The 22,652-nt window shown below is 43.2% G+C and overlaps 1 protein-coding gene across 2 annotated transcripts in view; it reads right to left on the reverse strand.

The window, feature by feature from the left end:
- The window catches only part of ADCY4 (adenylate cyclase 4), a 261,919-nt gene that overhangs the window by 25,016 nt on the left and 214,251 nt on the right, over nt 1-22,652 (reverse strand). Inside the window, exons 16-18 of one of the 2 annotated variants that reach the window (XM_086923621.1) lie at nt 14,756-14,840; nt 7,543-7,680; nt 2,775-2,858 (exon numbers count right to left, since the gene is read on the reverse strand). In XM_086923621.1, coding sequence (XP_086779747.1) covers nt 2,775-2,858; nt 7,543-7,680; nt 14,756-14,840 — 307 coding nt within the window. Of the gene's footprint in view, nt 1-2,774; nt 2,859-7,542; nt 7,696-14,755; nt 14,841-22,652 lie in introns of both variants that reach the window. The other variant, XM_086923620.1, reaches the window with a different exon arrangement.

Raw genomic sequence — 22,652 nt, forward strand, 5'->3', positions numbered from 1 at the left:
GACCATAGGGTTGACTACGGCAGGGCCTACTCAGTCACCGCTGTTGCCAAACTTCGCCGACAACCCGACGGAGTAAGGCCCGTTGGAGAATTGGCTATATGTCTGCCTGCCAAATTAGGATAGGCAGACATATAGATGTTTACTTAATGTCACTGCCAGACAAACCCTGGTGGTAAGGGATAGTAAAAAAACGAAATGCCCCCACCATGAGACATGACTTCCAAAGCGAAGAGGGGCATTAGCTATTTTATTTTCAAAAAGAAAATCCTGCTTTGGGATTTTCTTTTTAAGAAATCAGTTTGGTGTAAGGCTCCATTACGTTGACAGAGCTGTGCACTAAACAGTGAAAAGCACTAACAGTAACTGCCATGATGGCGATTAATGGCAATGCTTTAGAAATGACTGGCAACTTGGCAGCCATTTCCAAATTTGGCGGACGGCATCTCCGTCAGGGTGATGCTGTAATTCAATCCGTCGTCCAGGCAGAAAAAACGGGCTATCCGCCGAAATGTACATTTGCTCTTCAGTTTCAAGTCAGATTGATATCATATGTACCTAATTATTTACTGTAAAATTATTCATAAGCTGCAAGTAATTTTTTTCTGTGTAGTCTATCGTCTAGTTGAATATTCTTAAAAGAAAAACAAGATATTTTCTCACTCATTTTGATTTTTCAGTTCCAACAGTCCTTTTACTGTATTATTTCTTTCATACATTGCAGGTTGCAGTTTTTACTCTAAACATTTGCCACATAAGTGATCAAATGTATCCATATCATTATATATTACTAAGAAAACCCACTAGACACCGATTGTATTATGCTCAATTGTGAAAACTGATCAGTTTATTTTACATACATTTACGTAAGATTTTTCCTTTCTGTTTTATTTGCAAGCGCTTGAGAACTGCTGAAAATTGGGGGTTTGTCTAGAGTAGTAGCTTGGGAAACTGAATGTTATGTTATGTTAATAACTTTTATTCAGCGCACAGCTGCCCCAGCAAAGGGGCGTCCTGGCGCCTGATCAAGTACCACAACACAACAAATCACCGCTGAAAAGAGAGGAGATCAGTCGACAGAGGTGAACAAATGGGTTTTGATCGCACGACTGAAGAGAGTCAGGCTATTCAGGGCACGGATATGGACAGGAAGGGAGTTCCATAATCCAGCCGCCATAACGCGAAATGAGCGACCTCCTATCCTACTCAGTCTGAATCTAGGCGTGCTCGCTAGATGGAGAGATTCGGACCTGAGAGATCGCCTGGGGACATACGGGGAGACAAGACCCGTCAGGGCAGGAGGTGACGAGAATTTCAGGATCTTAAATGCACAAGAGGAACAAAGTATCCCTAATCCCTTCATGTGCTGCAGATGTGCCAACATCTGAGATGTGGAATGAGCCTGTCTCCAGGGAAACGTCCATAGTCATCAATGGGATGGACCTGCCGGAAGCGTAAGAGGCCAGTGATGACCATCGTGTGAGACTTCATCGAACTGGCCATTGATGGGAACATAGTGAAGGGTTTGTCCATCCGCTGCACTATCATGCTTCCTTGCAAACCCCTCCCTGTCTGGCCACTTGTTTGCCACAGTGTTATATACTTCTGTGGTCTCCTTTGGTGGTGGCAGAATCTGCCCCTGTATCCGACGATCTAGATGGGATGGAAGATCCTTTTCCTATCTGGCTCCTACCCTTTAGAACAAACTGCAATTTCATGTTAGAACCTTTACTGACTACAATAAATTTAGTAAAGCACAAAAAACTGTTCTGTTTTAACTCGGAATCTATACTGCTGTATTGACTGTGCCCCGAGATAACCCTGTGGGGGTGATTTGTGCGCATTATCAAATTATTTCATTTATTCATTCATCCGCTAGTAGATATAATTTTTGTGAAGCCTAGGGTCGTGAATTAAGGCAGCGAGCTGGCATTTGAGTGAGACACCACTGAAGTGTGGGGGATCAATTAGATTCCACTGGAAGCTACGAGGCTAGTAATGGGTAATGCAGGAAAACCCATCACTGTGCATGGCCTCAGTGAGGGAAAGCGTGAGACCCCTTTGGTTTGTGATGGTGGGAGACAGTGATGCCTGTGCAGAACCCTGCACAGCACTTGCCTGGCTGTGAGCTTGCAAGTCTAATTTTGGGATCGTATGCAGCACAGAAAGTACCTTAAGTGAAACAACCATCTCAGAAACGTTATCTTATGGAAAAGAAGCACAGTAACAATTTCAAAAAGCGTATTACTCAAAACGGGCAGGTAGTATGTCAAAATATTGAGGGGCCAACATAGGAAGACCTAAAGATTGATACCCACAATACCATGAAGGTAAGTGCTTATAGCAAATATAGATGTTCTCTTCTTAGCTCAACGTCTACATACCATTAAAATAAATATATATTCAAAGTGAAAAAGTGAAGTGAAGTATAGTAAAATATATTTACATATATGGCTCTCTGCACTACGGAGAATGTATTCCTCTGGTTCTCCTCAACAAATAGATGCAACACCATGCTTCAGAGGATGAATGTACATCATGAGCAGGCGGCACTCAGCTCAAGGAACCGAGGGCCAGGGAAGAGGTAGCAGTCCAGACTCACACCAGCCCAATGTACTTCTTCAGAAACCTTGGATCTTTTCTGGTGACCATCAATAGGAGCCCAGTGATAAAAGTTACCAGCTGCTCTCCAGGAGACCCACCAAAACCCAAACTTCAGAGGTGCAGCACATACTGCACCTGAGGCAACAGGAGAGCCGCCCTCCACTTAGACTCACCGGGGTGGCCAGCAGTGACTGCGAGTTCAGGTTGTAGCCTCCAGTGACATTATGAGTGGAGCAGGCATCTTCAGGCAGGAAGAACTGTGGCAAAACAGAGAAGGGTTTGAGTCATATGTGGCAGAAGACTGGAGACAAGCAAGCACACATAAGGCACAGTCAGAGGTACAGGCAGTAACACAGACAGAGGCACAGGCAGGATGATACTAACAGAGGGATAAACATACGCACAAACTAGCTATGGAAGCAGAGACATAGCTGTAGTGTCCTCAGACTATGTGTGCCAAGACCCTTGCAGTTCTAGGTGACTCAATAGAGGAAATACATACCTTGCTGGGAGGTGTTAAGGTGTGGGTATTAATGGCTATGACGTGATCAGAGAACAGAATGTCGTTGTATGCTGAGGAATAAACACATACCATCTTGACGTTATTATGATTTCATTGTTCCAATCCTGCTGCTTATTATAGCCTGGGCGGAGAAAAAACCCATTCCCCCAGTTCCTGGCTGAGCTCCGAACCACGGCACTCAGACTAATCACAACACTGCATTGCAGCATTGTGATTGGCTAAGGAGAGCTTGGGTGCTTCTTTCTTGCACAGAAGCTAGAAAGAAGACGAAGGAGAGGCGGCAGTGGCAGACTGGCAGGTAAGTAATTTTTTTTGGGGGGGTGGGGGGTAAACCCCCCTCCCACACTTCCCTCCCTTAACACTGCTGCTTCCAAGGAGCAGCCGCCACTGTATCCACAAAAATTACTGACAAAACCCCAGTCACTTTATATTCGGTCAAAAAGTGTAAATCCTTTCACCAGCAAAACGACTTGAGACATGCGGTGCAATACTTGTTCCTATTCAATGTAGATTATAGAAATGCAGCACCGGTTTGCGCCACTGCGTCCAGTTTATCTGCCATTCTAGCAGTCATGCACCCCGGAGCCAGACTCATCTCTGGGTGCCAACAGATTAACCACCCAAAGAGCCCCCACTTAACCCTCTTGTAGAGCTGTGACAGCAATTTACAACTCTTCGTCAGCAAGGATTAGATTGTCTGAATCCTTATGTATTTACAGTAAAAAATAAAACGAAAAAAGAAAACTTTCCAATTCGACCAACACTTGATATAATTTTCCTTGAACCTGTGTCATCTGAATATGCATATACCCACCCCTCATGTTAATCTCACCCACATCTTCCCCTCCCTACTGCCTCCTTCTTTTTTCCCCTTCCTTCACATGACCTATTACCTGCTTTACTCAGGAATGTTTGTATGTGGTTCCCATGCCAGCTAATTTACTTTGTTCTCTGTAAGTTGAAGCTCTGACTTTCATAGTTTAAATGCCCATCATATTTCGTCCTTCTGTATGGGCCCTGTGTCCAGGAGGGCCAGAAATGTGTAATTCCTCTTAGATCTGCTATCCCTTATTCACCTGTGAACCCCCACAGCGCGTCTACTTCTCGCAGGATCACTGCTGTCATTGTGCTTAAATACTTTTGGGTTAATAGACGCCCACTTCCTAAAACCACCTCGACATTCAGGCCTATTTCTTCAAATTGCCCTGGTGAGGACTTCCTTTCTGGCTACAAAAAGCTTCCTCTCCTGACATATGTTCACCATCCACCCAACTACTCCATCCACCATGGCACACCCGAATGCGAGGGCAAGCGAGCGGAGGCACAGCTATTGTTTGATCACCCCTCTTTCACATGCACCCACACACCAATCCCACTACATCTGTTGGGAAGAATTGCACTATTCTCTGTTAATCTTCACGGCACCATTTATTACTCCGATGCTCTGTTATATATTCCCTTGGCTCCAACAATGGGTCTTCTAAAAAAACATAGCTCATTTGTTTGCCCATTTTATTATCAAATATTCCAAGTTTTTGCTTCTGGGTGACTTTAATTTTCATTTGGAGGATTTTAACTCCCAGGAATGTCTTGCCCTCATTAAATTTTCAGAAAACCCACACTTCCAGCTCATACATATGGATATCTCATTGACCATATTTTCTCCAACCTGAGAGACAACTCCCCTTTCCCTCCTTTTCCATTGACTTGGACTGATCGCCTAGCCATACTTTTTACTCTTCTCACTTCATGCCCAAAAGCTCTCTGGTCCCAAAAGTTCCACCTTGTTGCCATTGCTAAAATAGCTCTGCCCAATCTCTCATTGCCCTTCATATACTTCTTTCTACCTGGTCACCTGAAATTTCCGTCTATAAATACCGACCTCTTCAATGCATGGGTCTCCAGCTCAGATGGCTCTCAGGAGCAATTGATGCAGGGGCCCCTCTAAAATCCACCGTAACTCAGACACTCACCCTCTGCTCCAAGAATAAGGTGGCATTGGATACCAGTAAACGCCACTGTAAAATCCCGTAGTGACAATGGAGCCTTTCTAACAGACCTCTCGACAAAAAATATATATAAATGATGTTAATAAATCTGACCAGAGAAGCCCGCCCATGAATTGTTTAGGGTTATTGAAGAGCTTCTTTCCGCCACAGCCTGCAGCTAAGCAATTCGTCCCTGTCAAGAATTATATCATGATCTCGCATATTTTTTATCAAGAAAATATTGAATCAAGTTAGCTTCTTATCCCAGCTCAGCCCAGATCTGACACTTCTCGTCACACATTCAGCTAATCTCCATGACACAGCCTTTCTTATGGCTTGCAGCTGCCTTTCACAGAACCTTTTTCTCTCCAGCGTTAGGGCAGCTAAATCAGGCTGTACCCCCCCCCCCGCCCCCCCCCCCCCCCAGGGTTGCTCAACTGGTACCAGAAGTCATCAGCCCTGTCCTCACTAATGTTTGCAATCCCCCTATTAATACCACAGTGGTTATAAACAGAAGGAAAGGCCCTCTCCTTAAGGAAGCCTCTTCAGATCTGAAAATCCTTAAGAATTATCATCCCATATCTCACCTTTTCCCAACCAACATCCTCGAGAGGGCAATAAACAAACAGCTCTCCTTCCTAGACAGTAGCCACCTTCTGGACTTTTCGCAGACAGGTTTCCTCCCTTACCACAGTACAGACATTACTTTAGTTTCAGTCACAGACCACCTCAGACCTCTGCTAGATCAGGGAAACTCTGCCATCCGGATTTTGCTGGACGGTTCGGCGGCTTTCAATTCCATCTCCCACCCCATATTGACATGCTTTTCTAGATAGGCCCTCAGAAGGCTTTCAAAGTACAACGCCACAAGAATCTAATTTGTGTGCCTCCCTCCCTTCCAGGTCTTCTGTCTCCCATCTGATCTACATGGCTCCTCCCTCACCCCCAGTCAGCACTTGCCTCCAGCCGCGGTCAGTAGTGGGAGTACCTGCCGGGCGGTGACATGGGGAGGGGGAGGGACAGGGTGGGGGTAGTAAACTATGGATTACGGAGGTTTACAGGTAACTAAACATATAAATAAATAAAACGAATTTCGTTGTGTGCACTGCATCGCATTTGGGGATGCAGTGCACGCAACGGAATTCGTTAAATTTATTAATATGTTTACTTACTTGTAAACCTCCTTAATCCATAGTTTACTACCCCCCAACTGCCCCTCCCCCTCCCCACGTCACCGCCGGGCAGGTACTCCCACTACCAACCGCGGCTGCTTTCCTCCCTACCATGTTGCCTGTTGCCTCATCTGGTCTTTCAGTCTGGATGCCATGTTTTAAGCAGACGACACCCAGACCTCCATTATCAGGTGTCTCAATCACCAAGCACCCAGATCTGACTGTAGCAAACTTTTGTTCTTGTGCGTGTATCATTGCCCGCTGGATAAAGAACTACTGCCTCAAGTTAAATGGTTATAAAACAGAAGTTTTATGTCATAGGTCCCCCTCGTGGTGGTCTTCTGAGCTTGAAGATCCCTGGGCATCAGTTCATTCACTCAAACATCTGATTATCATTTTTGACTAACATCTAGCTTTTTGACCTCCAGATTAACCTAGTTGCAATGTCATCCTTCATCCTTCTCCGGCTGCTAAGGAAGATTGTCACTCTTCCTGTACCTTCCCGTAAAGCCACTCCCCACTGCATGGTAAGCTCATGCCTTGATCCACCAATGCTCTTTATCTTGGTCTTCCAAACTGCCTTGCACAGCATCTCCAGATCATTCAGAACTGCTGCAGCTTGACTTGTTCTCAACTTCTCCACATTTAGTTCAACCTTTTCTCATCTTAACAATCTTCACTGCCTCCTATTTTATGCCACACTAAATAATTGCACTTTGCCTGGTTCACAGAGCTTTCTACAGAACAGGTTTCCTCTATTGCAGGAAAAAAGTCCAACCCTACCTGACTACCCACAGCTTTTGCTCCTCTTCAGCTAAACGTATTGCAGTCACCCCTCTTTTACGAGATCCTACCTGGGTGGCATCTCTTTCTCTTATTTGGCTGCTAAGCTTTGGAATTGTCTCCTGCTTTCACTCAAATCCTTACTTGATCATCTCTCTTTCTGCAAAAAACTGGATTTTTTTAAATTTCTTTAGTCTTACTCCAGGTTGTGAGGTCTGCTGGAGCGGCTTTCCCTTCCAGTTGCACCGGGATGCCGCCTGGGCTTTTGTCGCAGTTAACACATTTCCATCAAATAACATAGTGCAAATACTTTTGAGTGCAGTGCACTAGTGGGCATGTAAAAATATAATAAAATCTATAAAAACAACACTATTATGATGGCAATGACTTCAGTTCGGAACAAGTTTTGAATGCCTGGAGAGAAATGTGGGGACAGCCTGAGCTCTGTGTGGTCTGAGGCATGGTCAATACTCACAAAGTTGAAGAGCGCCATCGTCAGCACCGTGAGGATGGTGAGCTCTCCCAATGGGACGCGCAGCCAGGGGCGGGTGGACAGAGCTGAGGAGATGGAGGGGATCCAGTGCAGAAACTTCGGGCCCTTCCGGATGCACCTCTGCGAGGAAAAAGACTGAGAGGTGAGAGAAGGATCAGAAAAAAGAGATGCAAGAAATCTGTGTATGTTGAATGAAAGCGATGGACAGTGAACATCTTAGAAGGAGGGAGAAATACGCAAAATGCAAACAGAGCCGCCAGGCAAATGTGGGTGGACACATAGAAGCAAAGGAGAAAGATACACAGAGGAAAAAGATAAGATACAGTATGAGTGGGGGGAGAAGGGGGTTTAGAAGGAGAGAGATTAAAGAGAGACATGAAGCAGTCAGAAGAGAGAGTGAGAAGGGATATAGGTGAGAAAAGTGAAGTAGCAGGAAAAATGGTGGTCTCTCAGACAGATGGCCAGTGGAAGAGGAAGCAAACTACAAGGGGATTAGAGAGAGGCGAGAGAAGGCGTTAGAGTGAGGAACATGAATGGTTATAGTATTAAAATGTGATAAAGAAGGAAAATTCTGCTCTATGCTCAACGTTCCGCTGGAGAATCAAATTGTCAAACTGGAGAGTGCAGCATGGATCCAAATGGTGCTGGAGAATTGCAGTGCGGATCTCGAATGGCTGGAGAGATGCAGTGTGGATCCAGTGGTGCTGGAGAATTGCAGTGTGGATCCAGTGGAACTGGAGAGGTGCAGTGCGGGTGTCAGTGAGACTAAAGAGATGCAGCATAAGCAGTGAAGCAGGGCTTTAAGAGCCATGGATCCCTCCAGGTCTAGACATGCTAGTAATTAAAAACAGACATTGAAGCGGGTTCTTTTCGGGTCATATTTTCATGTTCTTATTTTTTCTGGCAAAATTAGTGATCCAATTACTGAACAATTAATGTAAAACATGTTAAAGTAATCCATGTCAGCGGTTTAGCTCGTGTTTATATTTTATGCTTTACTTAATCTTGTGTTCTCTAAGAGTGTTAGTTATTTCCAAGATGTTGTGTTTCTGTATTTTTTTAGTGTAGCATATTGCTCTTACGTAGCGCATGCCTGCAGGTGTTTATATTGGGCCACAATTGAAAGTTCTAAAGCGAAGCTGAAAGCGGTGCGAGTTTCTCACAGTGTCTGTAAGTGGATCAGATAACCCTTCAGAATACATGCTCTTCTAATACTCAGCATCTTTGCAGAGGGCACAGAGCAATAGTCATGTAATCCTGCTGCAGCTGTGATTCTGTGCAAAAGTGTATGGAGGAGGTACACAGTAGTCAAAATATTGTCGAGCACATGCCTTCAAATCTGTTGCGAGACCCGGTTGACGTAGAAGAGATACAGAAGAGTATAAAGGAGTACTTCCCCCGAGAGCTCTTTGCACACTCTGTGGGATGGGTTCAAAGCAACAATCTGGGGTATAATAACCTCCATTGCTATTGTTAGAGGGAGGGAAGCGAAACTGGTAGAATATAAATTCACTGCAGAGATTAAACTGTTACAGAGTACGGACAAAGAAGCCCCCACCCACCGTACTAAAAGGCATCTAGCACTGCTGCGTGGCCAGTTGTATGTGCATCGCACGGGAAAGGCAGAGCGGGCCTTGCTGTCTCTGCAGCAGAAATACTATGATGGAGGACAAAGTGGGTAGACTTCTAGCTGGTAATTTGCAGCAGCATCAGGCAAAAGCACACATTGCCAATATTCAGACGGGTGATGCCATGTGGGCAACAGCAGAAAAAGATAAAGCAAAGGCGTTCCATGCTTATTACCAGCGGCTGTATTACTGGGAAGACCCTTCTCACACGAGACACCACTCCTACCTAGCTGCTTGTGAATGGGAACCCCTGTCCGCACACCACGCATCCCTCCTGGATAGTCGGATTACCATGGAGGAATTAGGTGCTGCCGTCAAGAATTTCCCCCTAGGTAAAGCACCAAGGCCGGATGGGCTGCCTGTACATTTTTACCACGTCTTTCTCCTGCAGCTTCAGGAACACCTCCTGCAAGTGTATAATTCCTTCACGGGAGACAAGGGCCTCACCATGGTCATGGCGGAGATCTCCCTTATCCTTAAGATGGGTAAGGATTCAGTACTTCCTATTGCCCAATAGCTTTTCTCAACTCCGATGCCAAGATCTTACCTAAATTATTGGCATCGCATCTCAAGCCACACCAGCCAAGCCTCATTGACCACAACCAGGTGGGGTTTATTTTTCACCGGCAGGGCGCGGACAATGTCCGTCGCATAGCGCACCTTGTTGAATATCCCTACATGCCTCCTCTCGCTTGACATGGAGAAGGCATTCGACCGGGTCGACTGGTCCTATCTCTGCGCCGTGTTGAGTGAAATAGGCCTGGGACGTGAGTACATCTCGGAAATCATGCAGTCGTATGTGGGCCCCACAGCCTGTTTCTGACTCAATGCTTGTGCCACAAGGCCAATATCATTACATCAGAGCACAAGGCGGGGTGCGCACTCTCGCCCCTCCTCTTTGCGTTAGCAGTAGAGCCCTTGGCCATACGGGTGAGGGAGCTAGGGGGGATCAAGGGCTTAACCTTTGAAGTCCAAATTCATAAGATTAACCTCTTTGCAGATGACCTCCTGCTCACGCTGACCCAGCCTCAAGTGTCGCTCCCATGCGTGGTCGAAAATCTGCAGTCCTTTGAAGCTGTCTCCGGCTTCAAGATCAGCCTCTCTAAATCATTCGCCCTAAGCATCAATATCCCGGCCCCTGAGGCCAGAATGCTGCAGGGGCTGACCCGCTTTCAATGGACGGAGACGTTCATCACGTACTTGGGGCTTCAACTTACCCCCACACTCGCCTCCTGGTCGCGTATAAACTGGGCGATACTTGCCACTCAGTACTGGCCAACCATCAGAGATGGAAACCCCTTTATATTTCATGGCTGGGATGTATCAACATTATTAAGATGAACATTCTACTGAGGGTCCTTTATCTGTTTCAGACACTGCCGGCCCCGATCCCACAGGCGGATATGCAGCATCTCCAGGGAGAATTGCGTGCTTTTATTTGGAACGGGAGGCGACCGCGGGTAACGCATTCACTTCTGATGCGTCCGCGGGATAGAGGAGGTCTGGCATGCCCGAACCTACAGGAATACTATTGGGCAGCGCATCTGAGGTACATCTCTGAGTGGGTTGTGGGGGAGAGTGAGAAGCATTGGTTCCACATAGCCCATGCGGTGGCGAGCCGGCCACTGTGGGACCTTGCTCGGCTACCTAAGCATGCCTGACCCTGAAGTGCATATGTCGCGGCGTCAACCAAAATAGCTGTCAAAAAGGGACTGACCACGTTTCTGTCCCCAAACACTCCTATTGCGCGCAACCTGGAATTTGCCCGGGCTTCCCAAAGCAGCAGTTTGGTGGATGGAGCGAGGGGGAGTGTGGTACGATTTGTGACTTATTTACAGGGTGAGCCATCAAGTCCTTTAATGACTGCAGGTGCGAAAAGACATTCCAACGCATTTGGCAGCCATTGATATCCAATTTATTGTGAATAGCGTTCACTTGCTTTAGCCCTCCGAAAGCTGAGGAGCCTGCAACTCTTCCCAAGTGATTGAAAGGCATCTATGCTCTGCCCCGGTGGGGTTCCCGGGTACCATGATTATCAACCGACCCCTCCTCCCCCAGCTTGGAACTCCCGAGACGTCTCACACCACATGCCACGCCACGACCTGTACAGTTGCAGTTCCTTTATTGTTACAGTTCTCTTTCTTTTTCTAACTCCACCCTGGCCTTGTTTTCATCCACACACACAGACACATAGGTCATTGGTCACAACGGGGCAACAAGGACTACATGAGTCGTCTAGAGACCGGCAACCCCACGGGGGAACGACCGCACCCCTTGATCCCATACGCTAGCAGTATCCCTTTCGGGCCCGGGCTCATTGAACTAGCAAGCTCCTGATTGCACTATATTGTCTTACGCTTCACATGACCAGTAGGCCTCCCCACAACTTGATCAGTTTCTTGTGCAATGTTTAACTTGACGCAGCTGGCCCTAAGTGGTTGTAGGTGGCTTGCTGTGTACTTATGCATTGGTAATACTGCTGTCCTTGTTGTCCCCTACGCTGCCAGACCGACCAGGGTTGTAGGCACCATGCCGTGTTTAACAGTGATTGCCTTCAATAAAGGTTTTTGAAAATCAAAATTTATATATATATATATACATATCTGTGTTGCAGCCGAAACGCGTCATGCTGGGGTCAGAAGATCAATAAACCACCTTTAATCTGAAAAAAAGCGCAGTTTTGTGGTCTGTACCTACGTATGTGGAGTCGGTGTCCATTGCCGATTAGTAGGAGTTGGAACGGATATATATATATATATATATATATATATATATATATATATATATATATATATATATATATATATATATATATATATATATATATATATATATTGACGAGGCAAAAGTAAAAGAATATGCATGGTTTACAGGTGAGGTCTTGCCTGTGTGTTTGCAGGGCGGAGAAGAGAAGGAAATGCAGGAAAGTGCGTTTTTTTGCGATTAAAAAGGGGGTCCTGAAGAGTAAAGAGATGAGGTGTAAGAAATGTAGATGCTCAAGATGCGGAGAGGAAAAGGTTGTACATGTCCAACATAGAGTGAACATAAAGAGAGTGGTTAAGGCACTTACCCAGGCATCGGTAATTTTTTAATTCCCAGTTTCACAATTTCAGAATTGAAACATGTTCAGTATTATTTACAACAAATGTTTGTTGTTACGTATTTGAGTATCTAACTGATTGATAGTGCCAATAGTCCTGGCTGGTTTTAGTGATCATGAAGATTTTTTAGCATGTCAAGAGAATATGTGTGCACGTCTTAAAAATCGTGGATACAGCAATAAAGTTATTGCAAAGGCCATTAAGAAAGCTAGTGAACGTCCAAGAAATTCTTTGTTCTCTCAGCTTCAATGTGAGAAAGAAGCAGCAAAGCAGGTTTCTGACAATCAGAACCATTATGACAAAACATTGGCCAATTGTTTTGACCGATGTCATGTTACAAGAAAGATTGCCCAACACACCTTCTATTACTTTTAGGAAGGGCAAATCATTGGGTACAGAACTTGACATTAACTCCCCAGAAACCAGAAAACCAACTTTGTGGCTACACACTAGCAATGGCTTTAGACGTTGCACTTCCTGTTGTGCTTGTAAATTTGGATGTAACAAGACTAGCTATCAAATACCCTTTCAGACATCCCCAGTTCCAATAAGAGGCAGTTACAACTGTAAAACCAAATGTGCTGTTTACGTTTTGACGTGCACTTGCGGGCTAAACTTTATTGGTAGTACTAAGCAGCCAGTGGACATCAGAATATTGCAGCACATAAGGGCAATACTGCATAATGACCCTGCCTATCCTGTAGCCAGGCACTTTGCTCAATGTCATAACAAGGACATTAACTGTCTGTCATATTATGTTGTCAGTGCCATTCCTAAATCTAAGAGGGGTGGCAATAGAGAGCGTCAACTCCGACAACTTGAAACGAAATTTATACTAGAGTTTGACAGCAAGTGGCCTCAGGGTTTGAACAATACAGAGGATATGCATACTTATCTATAGGGTCACATTATCATTTATTTTTGCCAACTTTCGTTAAAGAGTTTAAAACAGTTGCTCTGCCACTTTGATTAATGATATCTCTATATAATGGCAGTTCCATTGAACAAGTCAGCACCCTTTCCTTGCCTCATCTTGATTACTATTTTACAATGTGCTCATTTTTAGCAATAAAGCTACTTTCGTATAATTTTATTAATTTTAATGTTTTACCCGGACGGAGTATCTTATCTTTGATGAATTGATATACATGCTTGCTATGAATTTGTATATTGCATTTTATAATATTAATCAAGGTTTTATAATATTTATTGCACTGCACTTCTTTATGCTCATTTGCACATCACAGTTTTTTTGCACTGTCTGATTAGTCCTTTTAATAGGAATTGTTTGCACTATGCACTTTAATTGAGTACTTGGTTGCTTGGATTTATCCGGTTATCTTCATAACACACAAGATTGGCGCAGATTTATGATGTTACATAGTAACATTGATACAAACATGGATTTATCCAGCTAGAAATGTTTTGTATTTAAATAATTTGACTTTGCAAAAAACGCTATAATTTATCAAATTAATGTATGTGCAATACACGAACATTTATTTATATTTTATAAAATATTTGAATAGCGACTAAAGCATGTATTGATGTCAGGTGCAGAAGAAGTACTAGGCACAGTATGAGAACATAGTCTTTTTTCAATGCCTTTCAATCTCGTGATTGTCACTGTAATGCAACTCAGGTGTGCACTTTCGCTAATTGTATATAAAGAAAAAAATTGCGCAGTTTTATCTGAATGTGATCAAGGGCTGCACAGCCCGAAACGCGTCGTCGTAAGGGGTAACAAATAAAGTACTTCTTGCCTGAAAAATTTTGCTGCAGAGGCCTGAGTTTCCTTCTTCACCAGGTGCTTGTCTGGAAGTGGTGGGAATCGTTTCGAATATATATATATATATTTATATATATATATATTGGCGAGGCAAAAGTAAAAGAATATGCATGGTTTACAGGTGAGGTCTTGCCTGTGTGTTTGCAGGGCGGAGAAGAGACGGAAATGCAGGAAAGTGCATTTTTTAGCGATTAAAAAGGGGGTGCTGAAGAGTAAAGAGATGAGGTGTAAGAAATGTAGATGCTCAAGATGCGGAGAGGAAAAGGTTGTACATGTCCAACATAGAGTGAACGTAAAGAGAGTGGTTGAGGCACTTACCCAGGCATCGGTAACTTTTTAATTCCCAGTTTCACAATTTCAGAATTGAAACATGTTCAGTATTATTTACAACAAATGTTTGTTGTTACTTATTTGAGTATCTAACTGATTGATAGTGCCAATAGTCCTGGCTGGTTTTAGGTGTATGCCAGCTGTTGTGTTATATGTCTGGATGCAATAAACGAAAGCTTAGAGAGGACCCAAAATACTGGTCGGTGGCTCACCAGGGGAATCACAAAAATACAGTTTACACATTTAAGGCACGCTCTTAATTACACAGGCCCTGCCCCTTTTAGGGACAAGACACTTTTTTCTTCCCACTAAAATCCCTGGACATAAGGATGGAGGCGAGGACTCACTGCAAGCTGTCCGGCGAAACAGGTGAAGAGGATGAGGAGGAACATGAAGAAGGTGATGCCATACGAGATCCCCAACGCTGCATTCCTGTCGGAGAGAAAGGACAGCCCTTGACACGAGGCACCAACACCAACTACAGCACTGAGCATAGAGGAGACATTCTGTATTATAGACCATGAAAGAAGTGTGACGGTGTTTACATAAATATCCTTAAAACATTATATCTATTAGTGAAAATGTTACATGTGCATGCAGCTCTAGGGTTTTAAATTGCCCGAGGTATTAAGATGATTGTTGTTTATTAGGCACACTTTTCGGTGGCGTACAACTTCATGATGTCACTGTTCCATGAAGACCTTGATAGATATTTGGAGGTAATGTAGCCGGTTCATTGATTCAGTTGGATACTGTTTGCATACCTGCCAACTTGAAGAACAATCTCACAGTGTGAGGAAGGGCGGGCCTTGAATGGGGGAGGGTCTCGTGCCTAGAAGTACCTTGAAGGCACTTTTTAACCCCACCCTGCCCCCAATACTCCTCATCCAAAAAAAAACCAAGCATTTGCAATGCAATAGGTCTCGCATTTGCGAGAGTTTAAGCTATTGGTATTGTAAATGAGAAAGCCTTTTATTTATCTGTTTTGATAATTAACACATAAATAAATGGATTATCATTTACAATGCCAATAGCTTACACTCTTGTAAATGCGAGACCTATTTCATTTCAAAGAAGCTCATTAAAGAAAATAGTGCTTACAGACTAAATAAGACATACCGTGTAACAACAGAAGTACAAGGGCCAGTCCTCATGGGAGGTTATAACTGAAGACAAGGCGGTACTAAGGAGGGACTAACAAGCCCATTTATGAAACAGGACAATGACACAAGCCAATGAAAAATATGGTCGGAGAGTGGGCAGAGCTTCAAGTCCATACTCGAATAGAGCATGCCTCGCAGAGAAGGGCATTCGCTGCACAGGCCCAACCTAAAAAACCTTACTGAGGCTGGTGCCGATGTCCTGGGGTGTTTTCACACCCCTTAATGGACATCGGCAGTTCAAAGCCTCTTATAAACGAGCTGGAAAACCACTATTTACAGTGGTTTTCAGCTCGCTTTCCCTGCCATAGTGTGATATCGGCTGCTCACCGTGTGACTGTGTGATGGGAGCCGATATTGTGTGTCATACTGTGGGACTGTGTGAGTTGCCAGGTATGTGTTTGTCACTTAGTGATTTGCCCGATATGGTTTAAATGGTAGGAGGATGTTCACGGGGAAAGACGGTGTTTATTGGTTCCTATTCAAAACTCCAGCTCTCTGGTTCCATGCTGGCAGCACCCAAGCAGTTGGGTCGCCACTGCGGGCCGATAGTGTCACATATATTGATTGCACAGATAGACAGTGGAAGTCAAAAACGCCCGCCCGGCAGTGCTAGCAGCAGTGGAGGCGCTGACTAACTTAAAGTAGTGTCTGCGCGGCCAGGCATACCCGCCAATTTTTCAATCACTCGTGAGAGGGTCTATCGGCTCCTGGCTGTCTCAGAATTTGCAATTCACCATTGTGCATATGGCCCACTCGTCATGTGACATGAACAGTTACAGAGAATCTTAGTGCCCGGGCGCGTTGCCAGCGGGTCAGTTAACTAATTTTGTTACACTGTAGCTTCAGCCTGCCTGCCTAAGTCAATTCAGAGCGAGCTGAGTCAGCCGCCTCAATCCTGCCACAAGCAGTGTGGATCGCGCACTGCAGCCAGCTTCCTGACAGTGATGCTAACAGCGTTCCAGCATGACAGATGAGGAGGCGCTGTAAATGTGTGACTCCATTTCAGTGCGGTAATGTGTATCACAACACTGAAATGCGTCAGTCTAACGCCTGATGCGTGGTACTTGGCACGACTGCGAATGTGATGACTTCACATGGGACGTGATGCAACACATCTCTCATGACGTCGACAGGCGCCCAGGCCCGCCTCCTCCCGGTCAGCATCTTAGCTTCTATAAAGGTAGGAGTGAGAACACACACAGATAGGAGGATATATTTTGATAAACATTACTGCTGTTTCACCAACCACGTGCAGATGCTAAAAGTCAATCCGTGGGTCTGGTTGTCTAAGAGGACGACCAGTTTGGACACAGCTGCGTTAATACGATGAAAGGAACCTCCAAGAGACTTCAAAATTAAAGATCGTATCAGCACTTACTGGGGCAGACACTGCTTTAATAACATTCGTCTGCCGCCCCTACTCCCACGGTCCAATTATGTTTATATTTAGGAAACGGCGCAAAAGTAAAACAATGATTTTTAATCTGTAAATACTGCCATGGTCTCTTCTTCCTTAGTCTTTACCTAACAGTAGGTTTCCCAGCGCCCCGACACCCTAACCAGTAATGGCAAGCGCTACAAAATCTTGAAAAAACAAGTCATTATGCAGTAGGGGATGAATGTACGACGACGAGAAAAGGTATCAAAGTTCGACTGCGGGAAAGCAGGTATTCGTATTCATGCATTTGACTTTGACAGAATATTTGCATATTTTGCTTATCAGAAGCAGAATAATTAGCCCTGATGTGCGTCAAATGCCTATTCACATTAAAAAATACTTTAGAAATGCTAATTTTGCAAGCTGGAATCCTACAGATGATTGATATTATTTCCCTGGCATTAATACTTTCATTGCACAAATTGTGCTCAGGAAAATACGAAGGCTTAAAAGAATATTGAAAACAGAGTTGGGAGGGAGCTTTAATCAAATGTGCTCGCAGGGTTTAAAATGTTAGTTATTTGTAATTATTTAATTTGTAGTTTTATGTAGCACTGACAATGCCCGGAGGGCGTCAGAGCACGCTGCAAGGAAGAAGAAGAGTAACAACATAGACGCAAAAGCAAAAAAGCATTGGCAAAGCCAATAGGCGTGGCATTGGCAACCTGGTGCAATTTTATTCTTTCTGTAAGCATGTGCCACAAATATAAAAAGAAAAAAAGAAAACATGCCGCCTCCTAGATGTGGCTGCCATTCTTATTGAAACATTTTCAATAAAAATATTAAACAAAAAATACACTGATGTGGGGCGAAATCAAAATGTGAATGACAATTCCATAGACCATTGGATGAGGCCTGCGGATGAAAAGACCCTCCAAACGTTTTTTATGTATGGCTATTTTTTATAAACAGTAGTATGGCGAGACAACTAAAGCTGTGTCATAGGTCAGACCTAAAAATAAAAGGCATTTTGATGCATGGTACAACAGTAACAACTAAAAGGCAAAGTGAAATACAATTTAAGGGGGGCAGAAGGACATTTTAAGGGTAACTATATGGCAAACAATTATACATATGGAACATATATTAACTATGAATGAAACATTCCTCAGCCATTCCATTAAATGCTCCATACTGAAATAAGAGAATGCTACAGAGTGATGCTTGATGAGCGAGATATTTATGGTTTTAAAAGGGGTAAAGGTGTCAAGCGTGACTATTTGAAGACTGGAGGTCCTCAGTGTCCTTTGTGTGGGAAATAGCCTTTTATTGAGGACACAGCTATGCCTTAACGTCATACCGTTGGGAGGAGTTATAAGCCAACGTAGGTTTAAAAGCAGGGTTGGATCTTTGACAAATGTTTGACTACAAGTCTTCCTGCGTAAACTCCTCCATGTAGTCCACTTGACCGAAGGCAAGGGACCTCATAAACTTTGCGAAATCATGGTGACTTGTAAATGTAGGCAGGTAACTAATTTAGGGAGACTTAACAACAGGTGAGAAGCACCGGGTGAGGACTGAGTAAAAGGCTGAAAAGGGTGAGCTATTGGATGCAGGAGCAATAATCTCTCCTGTGCATGTGTTTTTGCTTTTTAACAATCTTACTGCCATCCCACCATTACACGACAACATTTACAGGGTGGGCCATTGAGACATTTATCTTTACTGTCTGGATCCTTTTCCTCACTTATCTGCTAAAGTACCCTCTGATGATTCAGAGGGTCCGCCCGCACTAGATGATTCTCTGGCATGCGCAAGGTGACCAGTAATGAAGCATGACTCGCAAGGGAGTGTGTGAGGCCACACCTTACCAGTTTTTGTGATGTCATGGTCCTATGCATGACATTAATGCATGCTTGTGTCCTCGAAGTAAGGGTATCTCCCGCACATATAACACTGAGGACACCAGCCTATAAACATTCACATTCGCCACTTGTGATTGTCATGCCATCTCATGGTCCTACCATCTCAAAATATTGGCCCGTCCATAGCAACAACTACGGGTGTTCAATGAAGGCCCAGTAGACCGGTTCCAATCCAGATTTTCTGTATAACCACGGATTAGGTAAAGTACTTCCCTTTATTATCTTTACATTTATTTGTGTGGATATCCTGAAAATCTAGCATGGGGCTGAACCGATGTTGGAAACCCATGGACTAAACGGTAGAAGTGGGCAAATGGGCTTTATCGCCAGGAGGTGTGTGAGGAGTGGGTTTTAATTACCTAAGGTTCTCACTTATTTTGTTGCCACTACATTAAAAATAACATTAACTATCATTCGTTTTTCTTCTTCCTTTAGTCCATTATCAAAGACTTTCAACCCAGAATAAAAATGAAAAATGCAGCTTTGCCAATCAAATTGTCTTTCCTACTGAGAAAGTAGAATAAAAGCAAGATACTATGAATCATATGTATCAAACATTTCATGTAATAATATACCAACCGTACGTAAACATTAGAATCACACTATAGCCAGCTAATTAAAGTTGATATCTTACATAAATTAGGTATTATCCAAAATTTGAAAGGAGTATAATACCGCTTGCGTGTAATTATGTTCACAAACTTAGAAACTTCATGGCCCAATTTTACAGAACAAAACACTAGTTAGACATTCATGGACATCATCTAGTCTTTCCAGGAATTATTTATACACTGTCCCTTATAGCGATGGCCAAAGGATTACCTATCAGAATTTCAAACAATGTAATCATATTCATATTAAGAATCTCCCAGGTAATTTTATTTTTGGGGAATCTCAGATTTATAAATATTTTTTTAACTGTTCACCGAAGTTCATATTCTTCCTGCAATGCGCTGAACATGTGAAGAGCTCCGTTTGCCAATTGTACCGAGACTGTTATTACCCCATGTATTACACATCCGATTCCCAAATATAACTCAGAGAAGATTCCCCCAGACAGAGTATCTTGTATTAATTGGGTAGTGGTATCTTCACTCTAATCATGGTCTGATTTGCAAACTCTCACCAAGCCCTCCACTTTGGCTTCAACCTCATACAAAATGTCTAATTTGCTTAAACTCTTCGAGCAATTTCCTCCAGCTTCCTTCTAATGCCAGATTCTTTCTCTCCTGCGCTCTCCTGGAGGGGTCTAGATTGCTGTACCAATGGCCAATATTTGGAGCTGCCTGGTTGGGATGTTGCCATTCTCTTAACATTCCAGCTTCTTCTGACTGTTTTGACCATTATGCTCTTATTTTCCTTTTATTCGATCTCCCTTCTCACTACATTTTCGAGACTAAACGTGGGTAAATAGGTAGGGGTGCTTTAATTTGTTGAGTTGAGGTTTGTAGATTTATCTCTGGCGGTATCTCCCAATTCAGGTTTTGCTTTTGTGCTCCCCAGCAGTACATCTCTAGCCTTTTGGGTCTCTTTGGACATTTTCCCTGGCCTTGACCCTAAGGAATAAACCCACTTCCTGGCATTCACAAGAGGTTTGTGGCCGATTGTGCTTTTCAGAGCGAGCAGAGGAAGACTTCAATGATGCAACGAGCCTAAGGTGCTTTAATGTTCCCTCTGTGACTGAAGCGGATTGGTGTCAGTACAACGCGTTGTATTACAACGCATTCCGTTACAACGCAGATTTTACAACGCGGGATCCATTACAACGGATGTCAATACAATGCATGGCATTACATCGCAGATGCTATTACAACGCATGGCATTACATCGTAAGTATAGGTAAGTATACCTTTTTTTAAAAATGTTATTTAGTTTATTGTAATTAATTTTTTTAAATAATTTAATTAAAAGACATTTAAAAATTGTCATTAATTTAATTTAATAAAATAATAACTATTTAATAAATGTAATTTTATTAAAAATTGTAATTAATTTAATTTAATTAAAAAAAGTAATTAGTTTAATGTACATATTTTTTATAATGAAATTACATTAAATTAAAAATATTAATTTATTTAATTTAATTAATTTAATTAAAAAATGTAATTAATGTAAAATAATTAATTTAATTTATTGAATATATTTTAAAATGGTAAATATAATTTAATTATCCCTAAACCCAAACCCTGCCCTAAAACCTAAAAACACCCCTGTACCCCAAAACCCAAACCCTGCCCTAAAACCTAAAAACACCCCTGTACCCCAAAACCCAAACCCTGCCCTGAAACCTAAAAACAGGCCTGTACCCCAAAACCCAAACCCTGCCCTAAAACCTAAAAACAGCCCTGTACCCCAAAACCCAAACCCTACCCTAAAACCTAAAAACACCCCTGTACCCCAAAACCCAAACCCTACCCTAAAACCTAAAAACACCCCTGTACCCCAAAACCCAAACCCTACCCTAAAACCTAAAAACACCCCTGTACCCCAAAACCCAAACCCTGCCCTAAAACCTAAAAACACCCCTGTACCCCAAAAACCCAAACCCTGCCCTAAAACCTAAAAACACCCCTGTACCCCAAAACCCAAACCCTGCCCTAAAACCTAAAAACACCCCTGTACCCCAAAACCCAAACCCTACCCTAAAACCTAAAAACACCCCTGTACCCCAAAACCCAAACCCTGCCCTGAAACCTATAAATACCCAAACACCCCAAAACATATACCTCAGTACCCCAAAACATATACTCCTATACTCATACTTATTTAAAAAATCACTTAAATTAATATATTTAATTTATAATATTTAAAAACAAAAATAAATTTTTTTTTTATTATTAATAATAATTAAATCAATTAAATAATATTAAATAAAATTAAAAAAAATTAAATACTTACCAATACTTACGATGTAATAGTATGCGTTGTAATAGCATCTGCGATGTAATGCCATGCATTGTAATGACATCCGATGTAATGGATCCCGCGTTGTAAAATCTGCGTTGTAACGGAATGCTACGTAAAAGTTGCGTTGTAGGTGTAACATACCGACTGAAGCTAATACTAGGGCGGCCACCAGCGGCCATTATCTGAGATGTATTGGGTAGCTCAAAGAAGACTTCAATCATACAATTAAGTGATCCAAAAACCTCATGGGCTTCAGGGGCACCAGTCTGAATCTCATTTTCAGTCTCATGCCTGGCACATTGGATAGCTCCATTAAATGTTCTATTTTGCGAGGTTTATTTGAAACTGTCTTCCTTCGTCGTATAAATTTAAACTTATCTACATAGAATTGTGCCCCCTTTGCCATAAAAGGGTTATCACTAATTCCCAGTAGTACGCCCTTTTTTCAATGAGCGTGCCTGTGGCACTATATTCCCTTCTGTGTCATTCTCAGCCTGCTCTATGCACTGGGTACTCAGCTAAAGATCTTGTGCTGCTCCTCCCACAGCACTCGCATTTGTGTCACCAGATATTGTTTTATCCATTTCTGCGACATCTGCGGTCAAGCTGGCTAGTTTGAAATCTCCATTCAGCGAGGGGTGGGGTGGGGCACTAAAGCTCATCTATAGAATGTAGCCTATAATAACCTTAATTAGAGTTTCTAGTAGAACCTTTCCCCATCTCCTCCCAAGCATTCCTACAAGGGGTAGGCGAGTCTGTGTCAACCTCAGAGGGTAGCATGAGGTCTATGGTTTTAACCTTCCACCCCCCTTTCTAAAGTCCACCTCTCCTCCTTTCACGGTCTTTACTTCTATATTAGTCTTACTTCCCA

Source organism: Lissotriton vulgaris, chromosome 5, assembly GCF_964263255.1.
Source record: "Lissotriton vulgaris chromosome 5, aLisVul1.2, whole genome shotgun sequence".
NCBI classification, from domain to species: Eukaryota; Metazoa; Chordata; class Amphibia; order Caudata; family Salamandridae; genus Lissotriton; species Lissotriton vulgaris.